Source organism: Egretta garzetta, unplaced genomic scaffold, assembly GCF_000687185.1.
Source record: "Egretta garzetta isolate BGI_Z169 unplaced genomic scaffold, ASM68718v1 scaffold230, whole genome shotgun sequence".
Classification (NCBI taxonomy): domain Eukaryota; kingdom Metazoa; phylum Chordata; class Aves; order Pelecaniformes; family Ardeidae; genus Egretta; species Egretta garzetta.
Genome location: NW_009258281.1, coordinates 146,606 through 166,368, shown reverse-complemented (window position 1 = coordinate 166,368; position 19,763 = coordinate 146,606). Strand labels below are relative to the sequence as shown.

Here is a 19,763-nt window from a genome sequence, read left to right as displayed (position 1 = left end):
AGACCCAAATACATGTCTAAGTTGAGTACAGATGAGTGCAGATAACCAAACAGCTGTCTAACTTGCAGAACATGGGGCAACAAACTTTTAGGAAGGTATTTGGTGGTCTTGACTGCATAAGGCTAGAAAAGAACATGGTGTTTCAGATCTAAGGACACCACTGAAAAGTAAGTCCAATGAAACCCCACCAAAGCAGATGTAAAGCAAAAGTTCAACTTGTACAGAGAGTACCACTTGATTTTATTGAGCTATTCAAAAGGCAACCAACTAGACCAAAAACCTGCTCAGTGTTACAAAGGCAACCAGAGCAAAGCTTTGTTTAGCTCCAAACAATATAGAGTCTTTGGATACACAAGGCTGACAGTATCTGGTACCAAATACTAAAAAGTCCTTGGCCAAGCACATACCTTGATGGCAGACCACTTCAAAGCCCTAGACAGCTACAGCAAAAGCCCATGAGACTTGGTTGACACATACTGAAGACCACAGAAGCCTAGCAAAATGGGAGACATCACTAATCTGCTGAGATAAGAGAACTTAAAAGCAACAACAGAAAAAGCCATAAACTAAGGTTATTGTAGGATAACAAAACAACTACTTAACAGTCTAGTTTGCTCAGATTTTGTAACTGATCTGCAAGCAATGTTTCCCCTCCCCATAGATGGGGGACTCATACATTCTCCTTCCCACATGGATTTTTCTGTTACCTAAACAAGCACAGGATTCTCAGACCAGGCACTTAACATATTCTTTCTCTTCCATCTGGTTGCACATTTCTATAAAATATTTACAGGTCTGATAATTTCTGTAGGATTTTCCACCCACGTAACCTGGCTGAAATCAACCAACAGTATTAGAAGCTATGGAGAAGGACAGACAAACAACCCCATAGACTCAATTTCTAGAAGCAAATAACAATCTGAGAGAGTACTCTAAGGACATGGAGTCACCACACTCCTATTTAATAGGTTTCTAGGGTGTCTATCCACCATCAAGTCACCTGGGTGTTATTACAAAATTAGCTAATTAAAGCCACACCCTGAGATCTAAATGAGTATAGGGAGTGCTGATGAGTAATGACAAGTTACACAAGGCCTGTCAGCCTCCTATAGCTGGGAACTTGCTGTGGAAGAAAAATACGTGTTGTAATAACCTCATACAAGCACTCCAGTGATGGAGGAGCACAGACAGAAGCAGAGAAGGGCTTGCTCACCTACAGACTGGTTTTGAAAGCGCCTTAATTTATTGCAAAGGGAAGGTTAAAGAACCCTTTTCCTTCTTCTGGTCATTGGTAAAAGACAGCTGTCCCAAACAAGAGTTTGATTCTCTGACTCATACGATGGAGATTGGCAATCTTATTGAATGGGCGAGGGAGGGTGGCTCAACCTGAGGCTCAGTAATCAGCCTGGGAGAGAGTGCTCACCCCTCCTTTCCCCAATGACTAGCACCCCGGCACCCTTCCTGAGAGAAGAGAGTCTGGTCCTTCATGACGGTTTCTGATCTGATTCACTGAGCTGAAGGCAGTGCAAGCGCACATGAAAAGGGCTTATTATAAGGCACGCTCTGATTTTATGGCTCGTATTTCAAAATCCGGATACGCCTGAGTGCAAGGCACACGTGTAACTTGGAGACCTGGGGAGCAGGTGAGGTACATGTGCTGGGGAAGGCAGCGGCTCCCTGGGAGTTGCTCTGAGATGTGCTGCCATGTACCTGGGCCTCAGCTGCAGACCGAGTTTGCAATTACCCAGCTGCCTGCCACCAGTACGCCCTCACTAGTGGTTGCATGGTGTGCCCTTATCTTGGGAGTTGCCCTTGGTACACACAGAGCTCTTCAGCTATGATATGCCCATCCCTGGATGACCAAACAGGCAAGTCCCCACTCTAGATTTATACCTCAGAGAGTTGTCACTGCTGGACTTATCTAACAGCATGCTGCAGTTTTATTTTTCAAACAGAAATGACAGCAAGACGAAGTCTGGAGTTGGTGTTGTGACTTTGCCATCACATGGAAGCTTTCTTGGGTATGGAACAGAGAAAGATGAGAAGTTAAACTCAGGTACTGTTGGACGGACTTGCACTAAGGGCACAGCAAGTCCAGCACCTTCTGAATAGCCACAGATAGTCAATCACACCCAAAACAAGCTGTGCTTGGTGGGCATATAGCAATCCACCATGCAGGACCTCCTCAACAGGTCAGACAGGTCCTGGTTGTACTGGTCCTACTATATGTGCACTGTAAAGCTGAAAAGCAAGCTGTCTAGAGCCATTAGTCCAGGACCTCTGGATGTCTGGCAGGCCTGGCAGATCCCCTTGACTGTTAGCAAGGTTGATTGGTGACTATATTCTGGGCTCCTTGGTCCAGAGTCCAAAACATCCCAAATGACTTGCTGGGTTTTGCAGCTACCAAGTTGCAGAACTGGCCAGAATTCTAGTCACCTCCAGCCTGGATGTCTGGAAATCTCAAACGAATAACCTTGTTTGTTGCTTCTTGGGTTTTTTCCTTGCCCAAGGAAATTTTCTGTCTGGAAAAACTTATAAATTACCAAAAAAAACCCCAACCCTGTAGATGCATGTCCTTTTGGATGCCATTACAACAACCACGATAAGAAATAAGTTCTGTAAGAAATTTATAGTCATGAAATGCAGCTGGACCAGTGGTAAGAGAGTACAGGATAGACACTGTGGCTGTGCACCAAGATTAATACCTTTCGGCAGGAATTTACAGTCTGAAGAGCTTTATTATTTATGGATAGTATCGTTATTTAGAGTCCAAAGGTCTGCCCTTTTCCTTCAGCTTGTTTCAACAGATATCAAAGGAGGATTCATCAGTGTCTTCCTCTCTGTTGCCAGAAGGTAGTAGAAATAGTAATGATTGGGGCTCTTCACAGTCAAAATGCTTATAAAAACCATTCTCTAATTACTTAATAATGAGACATTTGATGATGCACTGGAAGCAACATCCATTGCCTCTAAGAAAACAGAAGTAGCACCAGATGTTTGCTTGAGGAAAAAATACCATGAAAGAGTACACTCTGTAGACACTAATCTACGTAATCCCTTGAAAGGGGCTAGCCAATGCCTTCTTTTCCAAAACTAGTTTCAAGACAGACTATAATATACATACATACATACAAGTATCTCACTACAAATAGGTGAACAAGCCTCAGTTTGTGCCATTCTGGTAAGTCGAAGACAGCAGTAAGGACTTCTATGGGCAAATGGCATTGTGATATTTATCTGGGATAAAACTTATTCCTAGAAGTTAAACCAGAGGATAAATGTGGAGATAATATCCAGTGTCAGATGACATAGCAAGGCATTAACCTTCTCACCAGTGCAGGCTGTTTAACTTGTATGAAGAAACCTAGAGTGCGCAAATAACATAACATGTAATAGCAGAAATCATCAACCAACAAATCAACCATCTCCCATTGGAAAAATTTGTCGTCTCAGCACAAGAACAGCAATATTGAGGAGTCTGTGATATCTAGACACTGGCTGGCATGACTACTCCAGCTATTGTAGACCCAACATTTTGTCTCCTGCAGTTACGTGAAGCGAGTTAGGGACAGATTAATTTGGAAAAAGGCTAGGCGAGCAATGGAATAAAGTGTTGCAAGCAATTCTGAACTGCAGGACTATTTTCATATTGCTTTGGGCACAAAGGTTGCCCAAGAACGCATCATTTTGAGACAGGCAAAAGCCTTGGGCCTCCATTAATGTAAAACACTGTGTTCCTACACCACTGGTATTTACAGAGACTCGCTCAGTCCCATACATTAATGCTACTTTTATGCAATTTCCTACAAGTGGTCCAAATGGATGGTTTTTGACAGTGAAGTATCTTATATCTCACAGAAAAGTTGATGAAAGACTTAATTTAAAAACAAATCCTTATCAAACATTGGTTAAACAATGTTTTGGGGAAGGGAGATAGATTTTGACAAAAAACTCATGCATGTGGCGAGGGGGGAAAACCCCCCCCCCCCCCCCAAACTCACACTCGTGTGACAGCGTAGGTAGTTTCAGCAGCACCTTTCCTTGAATATTGAAGAGTCCCTATAATTGCCTTGATTTTTAGAGGCACACATAGCTGTGGCTGCAATGTTTAGAGTTAAGTATGTTCGGTCTCCTGAAAATTAGGTAATGTGGGGGCCTCTGACTTCACTTGGTAGTAAGGTACCACTTGGTAACACTACATTCAGGTGCTTTCTTGTGGCAGGTGGCTTCATAGACCGTTTCCATGCATGCAGCCAACTTAGGTGCACTGAGTCACTCAGTCCTGTCACCCTCCTCCCTTCTGCTGAAGAGACACCCAAGCTGGGGCTCCCACCACAGCGTGGGTAGCCCAGCCACGATCAGTAACACAGATGTGACCTCTCCTGCTCTGAGCTGAGCAGGAACAATGCCAATCCAGCCATGGTGAGGGGCATGGTGTATCAGCTAACTACGGATATATTTCATCCCCAGAAGAAACCATCTTGAAATTCATAGTACTTAAATATCCCAAAGCTCCACTTTGCCCCACTTCTACAATCATTTATACACATGCTTAACTCCACAGACAACTTCAATGGGCAACAGCTACCCACATAGGGGAAGAAAAGCCTGAGATGGCATTCTTGCAGGACTGGGGCTCCAGATTGTGGAGCCAGAGGCCTCTCCTGGATGGCAGGAAGGCACTTTGCATGCTGTGGATGCAATGTAAAGCACCAGCACCACAGAAGTCAAACCTTAATATAAACATTAGTTAGAACTATTTCATTATTTAAATCTTGGGAGACCCATGGAGTCAGGCATCTTCTCCTTTTTACATGAGATGTGAAAACCCCGCACTGCCTTTTTCCTTTGCCCTGGACTGGAAGTTGGGGACTTCCAGGCAAGACTCCATAGCACACATTGGCTTTGAGCCTTTTTTTTCTCATTTTCTGGGACGCACAACAAGCATCGCTTGCAGTTAATTTTTTTCCACAGACAACAATCAACAACTATAAAACCAATACCAAACGCAGCCTGGATCAAGTTTCAAAAAGCCCTCATGTTCTGTGTGTGTGTGTGCACGTGCATGTGCACACTTTAATTTACTGTTGCTACAGAACTGCGTTTGTAGGACTACATTTAATTTTTTCTTTTTTAATCTCCAAGGCAGTTATCTATGGCAGTGAGTGTGTCACAGGACAGCATCACTTGCAGCGATTGCACAAATCAGCCTCCAGCCTCTTGTCTTAACAAGCTACGCGACCCAGTGATCTTCAGCATGACACTCCTTGTGTTTTATTGCTGGCTGGAAAGATTTGTTTTGAGTCTCTTTCGGTGCCAGAGGTCTTTATTGCTAAATAGCCCTGGCTGTTGAGTAATACGTGAATTTAATGTACTCATACTGGAATGACCACTTGGAAGGTAGTGGAAATTCAACTTAAAACTGCAATCAGCTCTTTTTTTTTGCTCTTTTTCATCCCAAGTTTTCTCTTTGCTGTTTGTAAACTACTTCCTGAGCTGTTTCCCAGGCTGTTACAGCTCTTTGTGAAGCAGACTGTCACCTCAATCCTGTTCAGGCACATGAAAGAGATGATCCAGAGGAGGGAGGAGCAGTGGCAACTCTCATAAAAGCAGCATCCTACTTGTGGTTCTTTGACAAGACATGAAATAGTCCCATTCTTCCTGACCATCTTATTAATAATCAAAATCCACCCACAGAACAAAGTGTTGCTGGTAACACTTCAGCTGTCTGTTTGGCAAGATGCATGTGGGGAGGACATGGAAGAATCTTATGAAGAAGAGCACCAAAGCCCATGCGGGACTGTTTCATACCTGGAAGAGGTCAAGGAAGGTTTCTGGGGGCCAGGCTTTGGAGAGGCAATAGAAATCATGCTTTTGAACATTCTGCATCAAAGCTCTCTTGAAGGTACCACTGTTGCTTCTGGTACTTCTTGCTAGGAAACAAAAAGCTTGTGTGACAGCTACCAGCAGTTACAAGAGCGGAGCTACATTACTACTGGGGAAAAAGTTCTAAGACTGTAAATACGTATCTGAATTTTTAAACAAGTCTGTTTGGCGCTTTTCACGGAGCTTTTCAGCAAGCACTCTATGCTTCCAGCAGGAGCACTGACAGTTTACTGGAAATAAATCCTAGCTTTTATGCTGAAAGAACATTTGCAGTTTGGTGCTCTCAGGTATTTAATTTTTCCCTAATGTTCCTGGTTCTGGGATCTGGGGTATAAGTGAGAGTACTGTCTTTCCTTAAAGCAAAAGGTCCATTTTCAGCCCTTGCAACTGCAAGAAATGCTGAAAAACAAAAACACTAAAAAGACATGAACATCAGAAACATCACATAATGCAAAGATGTCACAATTTTTGGATGGTTTGGGGCAGCAAAACTGAATCTGTGGTTGTCCCTTGGCCCACTGCACATGAGAAATTTGATTCTATGAGTTATGCTCCCATCATCAGTGAAGAGAAGCACACTAAGTAGCTATCCATCCAGTTAATGCTCCAAATTTGACCACCGAATACTGCAATAAGCTGCTCTCAAATAAGTTACAGATTCAGTATTATTTGCAGAAGTAATAACAACCAGCAATTTGGCAGCCTCTGAGAAAACTGTTATTTTCTAATGGGCTGTTCATGGCGACCCCAAATAGACAAAATTAACCTAAGAAGGTATTCATTATGTATCATTTACCAGCTTGTGCAAGTGTCAGTCCAGAAGGCAAGACCACACCTGACCTTTTAATAGACACATTTTTCTAACAGCCACTTTCTGTCAGGCTATGTTGTAAAGAAGCTTAGCTTTCATCCTGGTGGCTGATCAAAATACCCCTCCTCCCCTCTAGCGTTGAGCATCCTGCTGTGTTAATGCTCCACAACTCTTATCACACCTCTGAATTCCTGTTCCTGGGATGAAGAGCAGAAGGAGTGTCTTCTGGGGCCCCTCAGAATACCTCTATTGCAGGTGCAAGCTACCAGAGAAGAAAAGGGGAAAAAAAAAAAAAGACATCAAGCACAGAAGCAGTGGCCTACTGTTGCAAGGCGATGATAGGAGACGGTTATCTCTGGCAGGTCGGTGTGTGTTGGGACATCCCATCTGTTATCGAGGCGAGTCTGCTCTACGTCAAAGCCCATGGATCAATGTGAAAATGAGACATTCCCTAGGTCAGTGCCCTGACTCTCACACACTGATGCAAACAACAGTAGCTGTTAAAATGTCACTGCCTGTCCTGCCCCTGCACTCCAAGTTACCATCCCTAGCAGGCAAGGGCAGAAGCAACCGTGCCTCTGTGCCAGCGCTGCAGCATGCCCATGGCACCCACTTCTGCTGGCCGCCCACATACTGCCTGCAAATCAGGAGCTGGGACACCGGGATGTGTTCCCTGCTGCGAGGCCAGTCACCCTTGGTGGCTGGTCTTGTCAGCAGCTGGGACCCCTGCAGTCTGACCTGCCAGGGCTTCCGTGGCACAGTTAGTTAAGGTGCAGTTAGTTCAGGTTCTAGCCATATGCCTCAAGACCATGAAAGCTAATCTCAACAGGCAAAAGGGGTTTACAAATGGACAGCAGCAAACCAGTTGCCTGTGAAAGAAGTGTCATCATACTGCATCAGACACTGACCCCTGAGTCAGTACAGCAAAGCATGACGCTATAACCTAAGTTTGTAACTACCCAGCAGCCCTGAAAATACCAGGGCCCATTCTCAGCTACCGTGAGTGCTTTGAGAAGTTCCTTTTTGATGGCTTTGTTGTGGGGCTCAAAGCATCTTCCCCAGTGTGGGGGAAGAGACAGCTGTCTTGAACCCAGGGCAAAACTAGCGCCATTCATCTGAAGTGATGCTATGAGGTGCTTGCTCCCACGACTTGTTTTGAACCTCATGGGCTCCTGCACCCCCTTTCTGGCGTCTTCCCTGTCCCTGTGTGTCTGCCTTTACCTTGGCTGCTCTGCGAGGTGAGGAGTCAACTAATTTCCAGGCCCTGCTAACCAACACACAACGCATACAGCAAAGAGCAGAGATGAGTCACCTTCAGATTCGCCCTGGGACAAATGTGTCCAGGTGCCTGCTCCCATCAGCTGCAGTGGGGATGCAGATACGGTATTTGTTCTTATGTCCATGAGAACCAGGAACTGTGTAAGAAGGAAAGACGAAGAAGATGTAGACATTTTTCTTCTCTTGTTTTCTGAAGTGGCTGAAACAACCTACAGACAGGTGCCGCTGTGCTGTGGCTGAGGGAAACCCTTTTTTACTTGCTGGAGAATTAAAGGAACAAAAGTATGAAGACTGGTTTTGTTTTACAATAAACACCAGGCACAGACAACTCAGCTATGTCAAGTATAGACAAGCATGGCTCTAAGCTGCCTTTCGCTCTGCGGGTACTTAAGAGTCTCAGTCCAAAAGAGTGGCTCTCAAACTCTGAACGCTGGACGATAAAGTCAAACCTCCGACTGTTCCATGGCTGTCAATGCAGAACCCAAGGGTGCTCTACAACAGTGACAGGGCAGGTAGGGAAATGCAGGCAAAGGGTTCCCAATGAATGGTCACTAGCTCTACCTGTGGCACATCAAAGACTAACTCACACAGGCTGGGGGATTTTTTAATATGGAAGGCCCTTTCCTTTGGGGTACAGTTTCCTCTCACTTGAATCAATGATCATTTGTTACATTAATTCAGAGACAGAAATCAGCTACACTGCATTCATGCTCTTTAATTGTCCAGCCGGAGAAATCAATGCTATTATTGAATTAGCCAGTTGCCACAGCAAGTTTTCTTTGATTTCTAAGGCTTCCATGAATCAATAGGAGTCTGTCATTGCCTCTAAGTGGAGGAAAGTCAGACCCCAAGTCACGCTGGTGGATGAAAACACAAACCTTCCTGCAGAATTCTCTGCATTAGGTGGCTATGGGACTACTTCTCAGTTTGCCGCAAAACCACCTCCCCTTGCCTCCCCAACTGCCCTATCAGCTCATAACTCCACACCTGCCTTATCAATTCTCATCTCTCACACTTAGTATCTTCTGTTTTCCTGCTTCCTTATCGGCTCTTTCTGTGCCATAGGCAAGATCTGCTGCTGCTGTCTCCATATTGTCTTAGGTGCAGGTCTCTATGCCAGAAACATCTTCCCCTACACAGGCCTGCATCTGATAAATCGAAATGCCTCTCCATGACTCCCTTCCCTGTGGTGTCAGCAATAAGTCATCTTTAATCAAAGTGCTGGTCCAAATATTTTGTATTTTTTTTCCACAAAGGTAATTTTGTTGTTGTTTTCTAGCCTTCCCATAAAAACTGGCCATTTTTTATCAGCACAGCTGGCTGGGAAGCATGACTCATACATAAATCACCACTTTTACTGCATTCCTTCCCTTTGTCAGCCCTTCTGCTGTCAGCTACGTGGGACAGGACCATTACTCTTCAGTGTTTAGCAAACACTCTATGCATAATGGGCGATACTGTAAATAAATGAAAATAAGACCTGAAATCAAATGAAAGCTGACTGACAGGACTTTTGTGAAACCATCTGAGCTTTGCAGGTTTTTAATCAGCTGTGCTGCACTGTTACATGGCACTTACAATGGCTCTGCTTTACTTCCATAGCGTTAGACAGGATCGCAAGGGGATGGCAATGGAAATCAGGTCTTTAGCTCTTTTACGCGTGGCTCACTTCAGTTGATTAAGAACGATCTGTGCCTTACAGGCTGAGAGGTGCCATGTAACTTGTGACTGGCATAAAATGATGGATGGCCCAGCATTTATTGCTTAACCAGAACTTCTTCCTGGAAAATCAGGGGAAGTGATAGAAATTATTGCCGAAGAATGGCAGGTTGCAGGACATGTCAAAGTGGAAAACTGATGGGGGAAATTTCAGAAGACAAGTTGGCCCATCATTAGCGAGTGCAGAAGTTCATAAAAATCCTGTGCAAACAAATTTTGATCATGTTGTAGAGAAAAGAACATGGGGGAAAGGCAAGGATTGCAAAGACGAGTAAGTGCTAATCTGAGCACATCTGAAAATCAGAGGAAAATGGTAAAATAAGCTCAAGGGGACTGTAGTACTTCAGCTACCAGGTGGAAGTAAGAGAAATGAGTAGCAAGATAAAAACAAAACTGGTGCATTGCGTGACACAGCTCCAGCTGGGACATCAAACTTGTATGAATAATATTACATGGTATTATTTGTAGGAGAAATAGCAATGTTTTCACAGTGCCAACAGTGAGAGGCTTGTGGCTGCACATGCATTTTAAATGGATATTGTCTGTGTACTACTGCGTACCCCAAATAGTCAAAACTTTCAAGTTAGGTTTGGAAACTGTGAAACTGGCTTGAAAATTAATGGTTTTATAAAAGCACTCCATATATTCTGAATGTCTGCCTTCTGGTTTTCAGCCTTCATGTAACTTACAGTTGCAATGTTCAGTAACTGAGATAGAGCCTCATTTTTCTGAAAAAAAACCCAAACAAAAAGCAAACCAAAAGAAACCCAAAAAACACCAACCAAAAGCCCCTCCAAAACAAACCACCAAGAGTCTCATCATCCTCAGAAAAAAATCCAAACTACTAATTATTGCAAGATAATGAAACATCGCAAGGACTTCAAACACTGGACTTCCCACAACCTTGTCATTTATCCCTGCTTCTTTGTGAATGCAATGAACCCCATGAAATTCAGCACTCAGGGTCTTCCCTGTGCCTAAGAAGCTTAGAAGAGGATCTCTTTAGCCTAAAATGTCTCTGAAGAAAAGAGCTGCCCTCTTTCCAGATGGGATGATGCTGATGATCCAGTAAAATTAGGAACAGTGGATCAGTAAAGGAGGACTTCAGCAGAGAAATGTCAAAACCGAACAAAAAGACAAGATGTGAAGAATTGACCATCCTTTCCCCAAACTGTAACATTGGACCTGAGTCTTTAACATTAAACCAGGAGTAAAAAACATTTCACACAATTCAATCACATGCATTCTTAACTCCTAGCCTCAGTGTGCTCTTTGCTATGGTTTATGGCACCAGTGGGATCTGATGCTGCCTCGCACTGGGATTTCAGCCCCTTGCAGGAGTTAATCTATAAATGAAGAACTCCCCATGTTCTATTTAAAGGATTTTTATCTGACCCATTGTGATTAAGCTGCCTCTTGCCTGGAGAAATTGTTCTTCCCCTGTGTGCTTGTTATAATGCTGGCGTATGCTTGTTGGGTACAAGATGACTTAAATGGATGTGACCAGACCCAAGCAAGTCTTTTTTTCAGGTTCTGACAAGGTGTGTATTTATGTGAAAAACGGTGTAAATAAAAGAAAAAAAATGCTACTCTCCAACTCCCCAGAAGTAGCTAAATGTTGGATATTGTCAGCAAAATTTTATGTTTTGGGAATTCTGTCCCCAGCATGTTTGCCTCTTTTCAACTACATTAAGTTAGTCAATAAAACACAGCAAAATAAACTGAAGTGTTACCTTGTCCTTATTAGTCACCCAAGTTTTACAATACAATGGGATGAGGCCATAATTATGTGATTAATGATATTATCATTAATTAAAAAACAGGGCTGGAGAAAACATTAGTTAGGTAAATTGAAGAAAACAGTCAAAGTCTGTAGTTGTGTTTTGCAGGAAGTCCCATTAAGTTCCCTCTGGCCCTGCTGCCTTGGCCTGAGTCCCAGGCTCAGTTTTTACCACTGAATTTGTATGGGGCCAAAATTGTCACCCCCATGCATCTGATAACTTAGCCCAGGAAAACGGCTCTGCCTGTTGGCTGTCATTTGTCTGCCTGTTCCTACAGCACAGTGGTGGGTGCTCAGGGGACTCCGTCTTCCAACCAGCCAATGCCTAAAGCCAGTGGTACCTCCAGCCCACCCGGAGACAGATTGCATTGGGAGCCATACGATGACGAACCTGAACTCTGTCAAAGGGCTACTGCTCCTCTCCAAGCACGACTGAGGACTGACATGTACGCTTCCTGCAATCTGATCCATGGCAAAATAAAACTTGATGATAATGGCCGTTTTGCGAGAGACCTGCTTTCCACTCTGTCCCCCTCTTGTTCCTCCTTGCCACTGGAATTTTGAGTGCCTATGCCCACAAAATTCAATCTACAACAGCCTGTGCATGCACAGAGGGTTAAAAACCCAACAGAAATCAGGTGCTCAAAAAAAAAAAATAATCTTTAAAAGAACATTCTAATGCTTCCTCCTCCCTCACCCCCCAACTCTCCACACTTAAAGCATGACTGATAGCTTTAGGGACTCCAGAACGAGAGCCACTCCGAGCCACAGAGTCACAGTTTCAATACCTGAAATGTACCGAGACACCCAAAACCTAGTGTGGAGGAAAGGCGCACTATTGCAAAGCCAATGCTAATCCCGCTCTCGCCCCAGAGGGGTCAGACCCTGCCACCTTCTTCGCTGCTGATCTGCAGGAATCTACAAACAGCTTGCACGCCGGCAGGAACCGTGAGCATCAAGACAGAAGCTCCAGGGTAATTAGTACCTGCCTCAGCTCCGCCTAAAGAGGGGTGGTATTTGCCACCCCCATTCTGAAGGCTCCCTGCCTCTTACAGGTGGATTGGCCACATGAACACAGGCAGTGTGTGCCTACAATTAATGTAATTTGGTCCTGCCTGGGGCTTTTCAATACATTTCAACTGCACTGCAAATGCGGGCACGTTGTTGCACTCTTGTTTGCATGCAAGGAAATACAAACACCCATCACTTAATTTGCACAGGATTATCACGCAGGAAGCAGAACTTGCATTTCCCAAGTCTGGAGCTGGACAAAGCCTGCTGAAAAGTCTTCCTGGGGAACGTGGTTAATTGAATAGGAGCTACATGACTAGGTCGTATTTTTCTGAAGAATATTAGCTGGAAAATAATGTTGTTTATTCTGGAACCTGGAAATGTTCATTTTAAGGCCTCCTGATGAATTTCAAATATTGGTTTATTAATGAAAAGCTGAAAAACTTGGCTTTAATTGAGGTGAAAAATAAAAAGGGTTGGTTTACTGATGTCTTCTGGGGAACAAAACTCCTCCCTTTCTAGTCATTCCTAGGCATTAAACTTCAGAGAGATGATTTTGAAAAACCAGAATTTATCCTGTTGTGACTGGAGACTCTGATCAAGGAAGGTCACAACAGAAAGAAGGAGCCACAAACGATTATGAATGCAGGGCATACAGGATAACAGCCTTTCAGAAAGCACAAGAAACTCCTGGGGAATCCAAAGCCATCGAGTTTTGAACACAGAAAAGAAACAACATTTATTTTCATTTTTTTTTCTCCACAAGTCTTCATTAAAATGTTGTCCGTGTTTCTAAGGCCAAAATACAGTGACCAGGTCCAGTTTCTTGGGAGGAAAAAAAAAAAAAAAGGAGTGATTTATGAAAAAACTTTTCACTGTCTCTTTCCTTCTGCTTTTTTGGTTGTTAAAATTAGATGATGTGTAAAATCAGCAAAATCTGAAAATGGATTATTTGCTGCAACTAAGAACACCTTCTATTAGAATAAAAACATCTGCCAGTTAGAGACTGCTCCAAGCCTTCGCTGGCTGTGGCGCTGACTGCTGTACGATGCTGGACATGTCTCTTCATACAACTCTGCCTCTTTCCACCCTCCGATTTAGCCATGATTTCTATTCAGATCACAAGGTCCTGCGGCAAGACCTGGTTTTATCCTATATCCTACCTCTCGGGGCTCTGGATCACAGTTAGTTCTAATGTAACACACATAAGTAGCCATCTATGACTGTCTTTCCAGGAGAGCCTCCATGTGCTATCTTTGGCAAGTTGCCATTTTTTCAGGCATGCTGCAAAATGGCAGCTCTGTCTGCATTTGCTGCCAGGTCTCCTCTGAGGCTGTCAGCAACCTGACAGTGTTTCCTGGGTCCCCCAGTGAGCTGGAAATGAATACAGCATTTGCCCTTCCCTGTACTCCAGCTCCTGGGTATTAGGACAGAAAGGCAAGCAGAAAATTTGGTGGAACCGAGTGATGGGGTTTGTGCCTAAACCCTTCAAAGCCAGCATGGGCTAGTCTTCCACTCAGGCTAATTACTTTTTCCTCCCTGCCTCCAGAGCCTCTCTCTTCCCTAGACAAGCATCTCAGGCACTTTGTGAACCGAAGATGACCGAGGCTGGATTGCTATACAAAATGCCTGCGTTCCTTCTTAATCTGTTGCAGGCTCTCTCGCCAAGCTTCACTGATTTCCAGATGCTTCTTGATTCGTTACAATCAGCCTTGACTCTATTTGCACTGTGTACTAAGAAGAACTCCTCGATGGCAATCTGCTTTGCTTTTACTCTAGATCCCCACACTCTACAACAGAGATGCCTGGTGTACAGTAAAACTATGTCACCTATCCCTCCAGGCTCTCGCTGGGAGACACGAGAACACCCCACCCAGGGAGCGTTTCATCATCTCCCAGATCCTGTCGGAGCAAATTCCAAATATCGGGGGGAACCACAATGAATTAACATGCAAATTGAATCCTAAGCCAAGATTCATGTCACTGTCATCTCTATGTATTAGACTGTAGATCATGAAATGGAATGAAAGGAATTACACTCCAACTGGGTAATTAAGTAAGCACGAAGCAAACGAGGGTAGCAGACAAGGGCTGGGGGTCTGTCACCCTGGGCTCAAGTACTGGCTGAGGCAGAAAATTCTTGTGTAATGATGGGCAAGTTTGTTCGGGGCAGTTTTGAAATGCACAAATCACCATATGAGGCCATTAACGGGGCCTTGAGATGGACTCTTGTCCTTGCCAAAGTATAACACGGATTTCGACTTCCTCTGTCATACAGAGCAGTAAGCTAAAACAGGGGGACTGTGAGATGAGACAAGTTAAATAAAAGGCTTGGGAACAAAGCTTCTTCCTGCCCTCTGTGCACAGGATGGGGTCTTCCAAAAGGTCCTTCCCAGCACCTGACTCAGCTCAAACCCCAGGGCACTCAGGCACTGCCTACAGCTGGCTTTGCAGCACACTTGAGCCTCATCCGGGGAAACTAGCCAAAAAAGGTGGGGAAACTAGCCAGATTCCCTGTTTTAAAAACAAAGGTGCCGTTTCTTACATAGGCATTTTGATGGCTCCGCTCTGATCCCAGAAGAAAACCATCCCCATTTTAACTGTCCTAGCGCGCTCTAGTGGGAGCCTGTTCCCTGCACAGCTGGGCAGCATCCCTCCTCACCCAAGGACCCAGAGTTGACCGATGCAGGTGTCCAGACAGCTGGGGGCAAAAGGAGACGACTACAAAACCAGCTCCACTGGGAATGATTAAGTGATTTCAGTGGTCAAATTACAGGAAAGGTAAAACAGCCTTGTATTATTTCAGGATTATGTTGCTTCTTTGCAATGACGCCAAAAAAATCCCCAAAACAGCCAGCCCCCCCCCGCCGCCCCCCCCCTTTAATGGGAATTCTTCCTTTCATGTGAATTGCTCAAGGAGGCACATAAAGAAACTCAAAGTGGATGAGATTTTTTTTTTTTTTTTTTTTACTGCAAAACCTGTATTCAGTCACACCCTTCAAGCATCATCTTTCTCCCATACATGCACCCTGTAGGTCAGTAAGATACCACCACCGCCACCTCCATCTTGCTCAGCTGAGGCTGCTCTGAGAGTACACGACCTTCCTGTAAAGCACCGCTTTGCCCCTTTGCGGGCTGCTTCCTCACCCACCAATACAGGGTTTCATGCTCTGGGATTCATTGTCTCACTGCATGGTGGTTTCAGACAATAGAGCAGGCATCAATTTGCCAACAGGAGAAACTATTTCTTACCTTTTTATTATTATTCTTCTTTCTGTGCTTGGATAGGAACAAGCCTCTGTGAGGAAAGGAATGGGAACATTCAGAAAATAAATTGTTGTTCGGTTTATGCACCTTTGGGTCTCATTCATAATCCAGAGCATTACAAGAATAACTCGGGTTGAAATCTGCAATATTTATTCTATTACAAGGAAATTGTTTCTTTGGCAGGAAAAGCATTAGACAGTGATACCAAAGGTTTGGGAAAACCAACCACTTATGTTGGTGCTTGAACAGGGGACGTACCCTTCAAACCCCAGGTCAAATTGTACATGCAAAGCTCTTTGGTGTCTCTGAACCTGAGCTAATAGGCTAGTCATCATCTGCAGCTACGTGGGACCCTGATCATGGATTTACAAGGACAGCCGACAGAAGGTATGCCGGCCCCACGTATGTGATTTAAATGGGACCTCCAAGGAACACAGTAAAACAAAAGCTGCTCCAAGCTGATAAGGGTTGAGAAAGAAACTCAAAATGCATCAGACCTCTTGAGTCTCTCTGTTGTTGTGCAGTACTCCCAGCTAGCCTGTTCATCAGCTCAGCTGCTGGAGTTAACCCAGAGATTTGGCAACTGGTAGCAAGTGGCATGGGCAGCGTGATGCCACTTTCCAACAAGGTCCAACAGAGCAATACTTAGCAGCTCTTTCTCTCCTGTAACACACCAAAAAGACTTCACCCTGCAGTTCTCATGAACCCTTAAAGCAAAGGCAGATAAACCGAAAGACTGGATATAGCACTATTTATTGAGAAACAGCCTGTATTAAACTGCACTCCCATCTCTACTGTTGGGTAACATTTGAAACAGGGCATTTGAAGCCTGCTTGTGCACGCACCTTCACAAGTACTCAACTTTGTGATAAGTAATCCCATAATACTGAGCGCAGGGGTACATACAAGTGCTTCCAAGACTGTGGTCTCTGTAAGACTGGAGAAATTGAGGCCCAGTGTCTGGAAAACAGCATTCTGAAGGAAGATACCAGATACCAGAACAATGTGGATGATAGCAGTGCCCCTTGTGAATGTAACATCTTCCTCACTTCCTCACTTCCCATTTAAATAACTGTCAGTGAAGAAAATGGGAGTTTGGGTACGACAGAGATGTATTTGTCTTACATCATGCCAAATACCACCACGCTGAAACACCTCAACCTCTGCTTGAAGGCAGATCAGAAAGAGCGTAAAAGAGGCAAGGGGTTGTTTGCATGTGAATAGTGCATGGGGAGGTATATAAAAGAAAGCAGGGCCTGGTTAAGGAAAATAAACTTGATATGACGAAGAATATCAAAGTTGAAGATTGTTTTTATACAGGCAGAGATGCCCACAACATCATGCTTTTCCAAAGTGGCCTCATGGCAATGAGACACATTTACTGGGGTAGGGCAGATCCGGATCAGACCACTGTTTCTAAGACTCGCCACTGATGACACTTCATTTCTTAAGACAGGGTTGCCTCAAACCAGACCAACCAGGGACTTGCACTTTGGTTTCCTACATTTCAGCCGTGTCTTGCTTGGCCCGCTGCCAGGCGCAGCCCACCCCTCTGCCAGACCCTAGGCGGCTGCAAGTATTAGCTGGAGAATCCTAGCTTGTTCGCTTCCTATCCCAACAAATATAATACACAGCCAAATTAACCTGTTTTCTTTACACTCCTCTTGGCGTGCTACATGGAAAGAAAACGAATAGAGGGACTCAGAGTCAAGCTAAAAAGCTTTGCTATTACTCCCTGCAGTCTCAAGAGAAGGGAATGTAGGGTATTGTCCAGACAACAGCAAAACCAGGAACACCATCCCTTTTGTATGTCTCTATTCAGCTTCATCCTCTTTTTACTTCTCTTTATTAATCCAGCAGAGTACATTGCTAATTAAGCCTGATCTTTCTTTCTTGGATGTAGGCCCTGATATGATTTAGAAATAACCTTAATCTGGTATTTGTAATTCTAGCATTTACTCTTCCCATGATTTCCAGTATGATGTTACTGCATTCTTGGCTCAAGATGAGCTTCTCCAGTGGTTTAAAACACCAGGAAAAAACTCCAGTGAGACCTCGTTCCTACTGAATTAATGATGGGACATGAGCAGAGCACAGGATATTTGAACATCCTCTAAATGTCACAAAAAGCAGTTGATTAGTTAAGCTCTATAAAGCAAAACTAAACCTTTGGGGAGGCAGACTGTTTGTTTTCCCTGCATGGCCATCCCAAAACTAGGACATTATCTGCCACATCCAAATCCATACACCCCTCTAGCACACAGCCAGAACGCCCCTTCTCGGACTTCAATCCAAGAGAGCAGACGGGGTAAACCCAAACTGCCCTCCTGCCATGCAAGGCCCTGTGCAAACAGAAACCTCGTCTCATGCGCCAAGGGACAACAAACTGGTGGAGAAGCTAAAAAAGCAAATGCCACTATTTATGCTGATAACGTCCCTCCAACTGTTTGTCTGAAAGCAGCAGCAGCCCTGTCCTCTTGTGCATAGGCTGACATGGCCACCTGCTCGCACGCAGCTTCTGCAATATCACAAACCACCCTGCTTCACAAACAGCACGCGCGCTGTTCCTTCGCTTCTCAGGCACTGCACCAGAATACGCAATTGCGCTCCAACACAGGATAAATATGCAGAGCCCTGTCGAATTTTTCATTTTCACATACATTAATCATCCCCAAAGCCCACCTTAGCTGTACAGATCTGCACTCTTTGTACAACTTTTATTCTCTCAAAGGTGCGTATTTTCATAATGATAGTGCTCATGTACCACTTAACAGTATATTTTCATTTGGCCCCAGCCACACCTCTGAACAGTAATTTATTACTGCTTGTCACTAGCTGCTACTAAGAGTAATACATATACTGGGTTTATTTAGTGTGTTTAGTATTTCTTGCTTGACTCTTTTCTTACACAGACAATACTGCCCAAGCCCAGAGATTCACAAATCAAAACAGCCAAGCTTCTGGGTCTTCCAGTTGCACTTGTTTTGCACTTCCCAGCTTCCTGTCTCCAAGATCTAGAAACTTTTGTTTATTTGTTCTTTTTTAATGAAAGCAGAGAGCCTAATGCAGCCTGCCTGCTCCGGGAACTGTAAGCATACAGCAAACACCTACATGGATGATGAAAACACAAGAGATATCTCAGGGGCCTGCCCATGCTGGCTGTATTGCTGAAGGACCCGATTCAAACCCCATATACCAGGGCCCCACCACCCCAGAGGTAACACGTGTCAGGGATGTGCGTGTTATACGAAGGCAACCAGGTCCCAGCTTGCTGGACCCGATACCTGCAAAATGTTTGCATTTCACTGGGCAATGCTACCCGCTAGCTACGGCAGCACCGACTGCGTGCTGCTGAAGTGACAGGACAGCCATGGAGAGGCCTCGTGCGAACACTGGCAGGGTGATGGCCAGGGGTTGTGCTGCAAATTAACTCAGAGCTCGCTACCTGCAAAGCACCACGGGTTGCTGCTGTCCCACTGCTGCACTTAAACCCTGCTGGGGCATACAGGGGCGCGGCAGAGACTTTAAGCAGCGATGTTAAAACCAGCACGCTCTGTCAGCGCTACCTGCCAACCACAAGCCAGAGTGAGAACAAGAAAAACTCTTTTGCAAGGAGTTCCAGGAAATTTGGAGGCCTGTAGGGGACAAAAGCTCTGCCCGTTAATTCTCCTTACAGAGAAAAATGGAAAATAAATAAAGGGAAGAAAAGCACCATTTTAGCATTTGCAATTTTAATTTTTTAACTCAGACTTGGTAAACAAGCGTTTTGTCTTTGCCCCTGCTTGCCGGCAGATTGAAAGCTCTGTGAGAGGATTTTCCACAGATGAAATTCCAGCGAGCGTTTCTGTGAAACATTAATTGTCCTTATTGCACCACCTTTCACTGCAATGAGGTATTGCCTCGCCTACGCCCCATTTTTCACCCCTCCGTTGGGTTTCCTGTCACTGAGGAGGCCTGAGAAAAACCCGCACCCTGGCCTGCCGGCGCGTGGCCTGCCCGCACACACTTGCG

General features: G+C 44.6%; 1 protein-coding gene across 1 annotated transcript in view; it reads left to right on the top strand.

The window, feature by feature from the left end:
• Window positions 1-16,862: 16,862 nt before the first annotated feature.
• Window positions 16,863-19,763, top strand: part of ATIC (5-aminoimidazole-4-carboxamide ribonucleotide formyltransferase/IMP cyclohydrolase) — a 27,420-nt gene continuing 24,519 nt past the window's right edge. Inside the window, exon 1 of the mRNA XM_009636574.2 lies at window positions 16,863-16,950. Within this exon, the coding sequence (XP_009634869.2) occupies window positions 16,863-16,950 (88 nt within the window). The remainder of the gene's footprint in view (window positions 16,951-19,763) is intronic.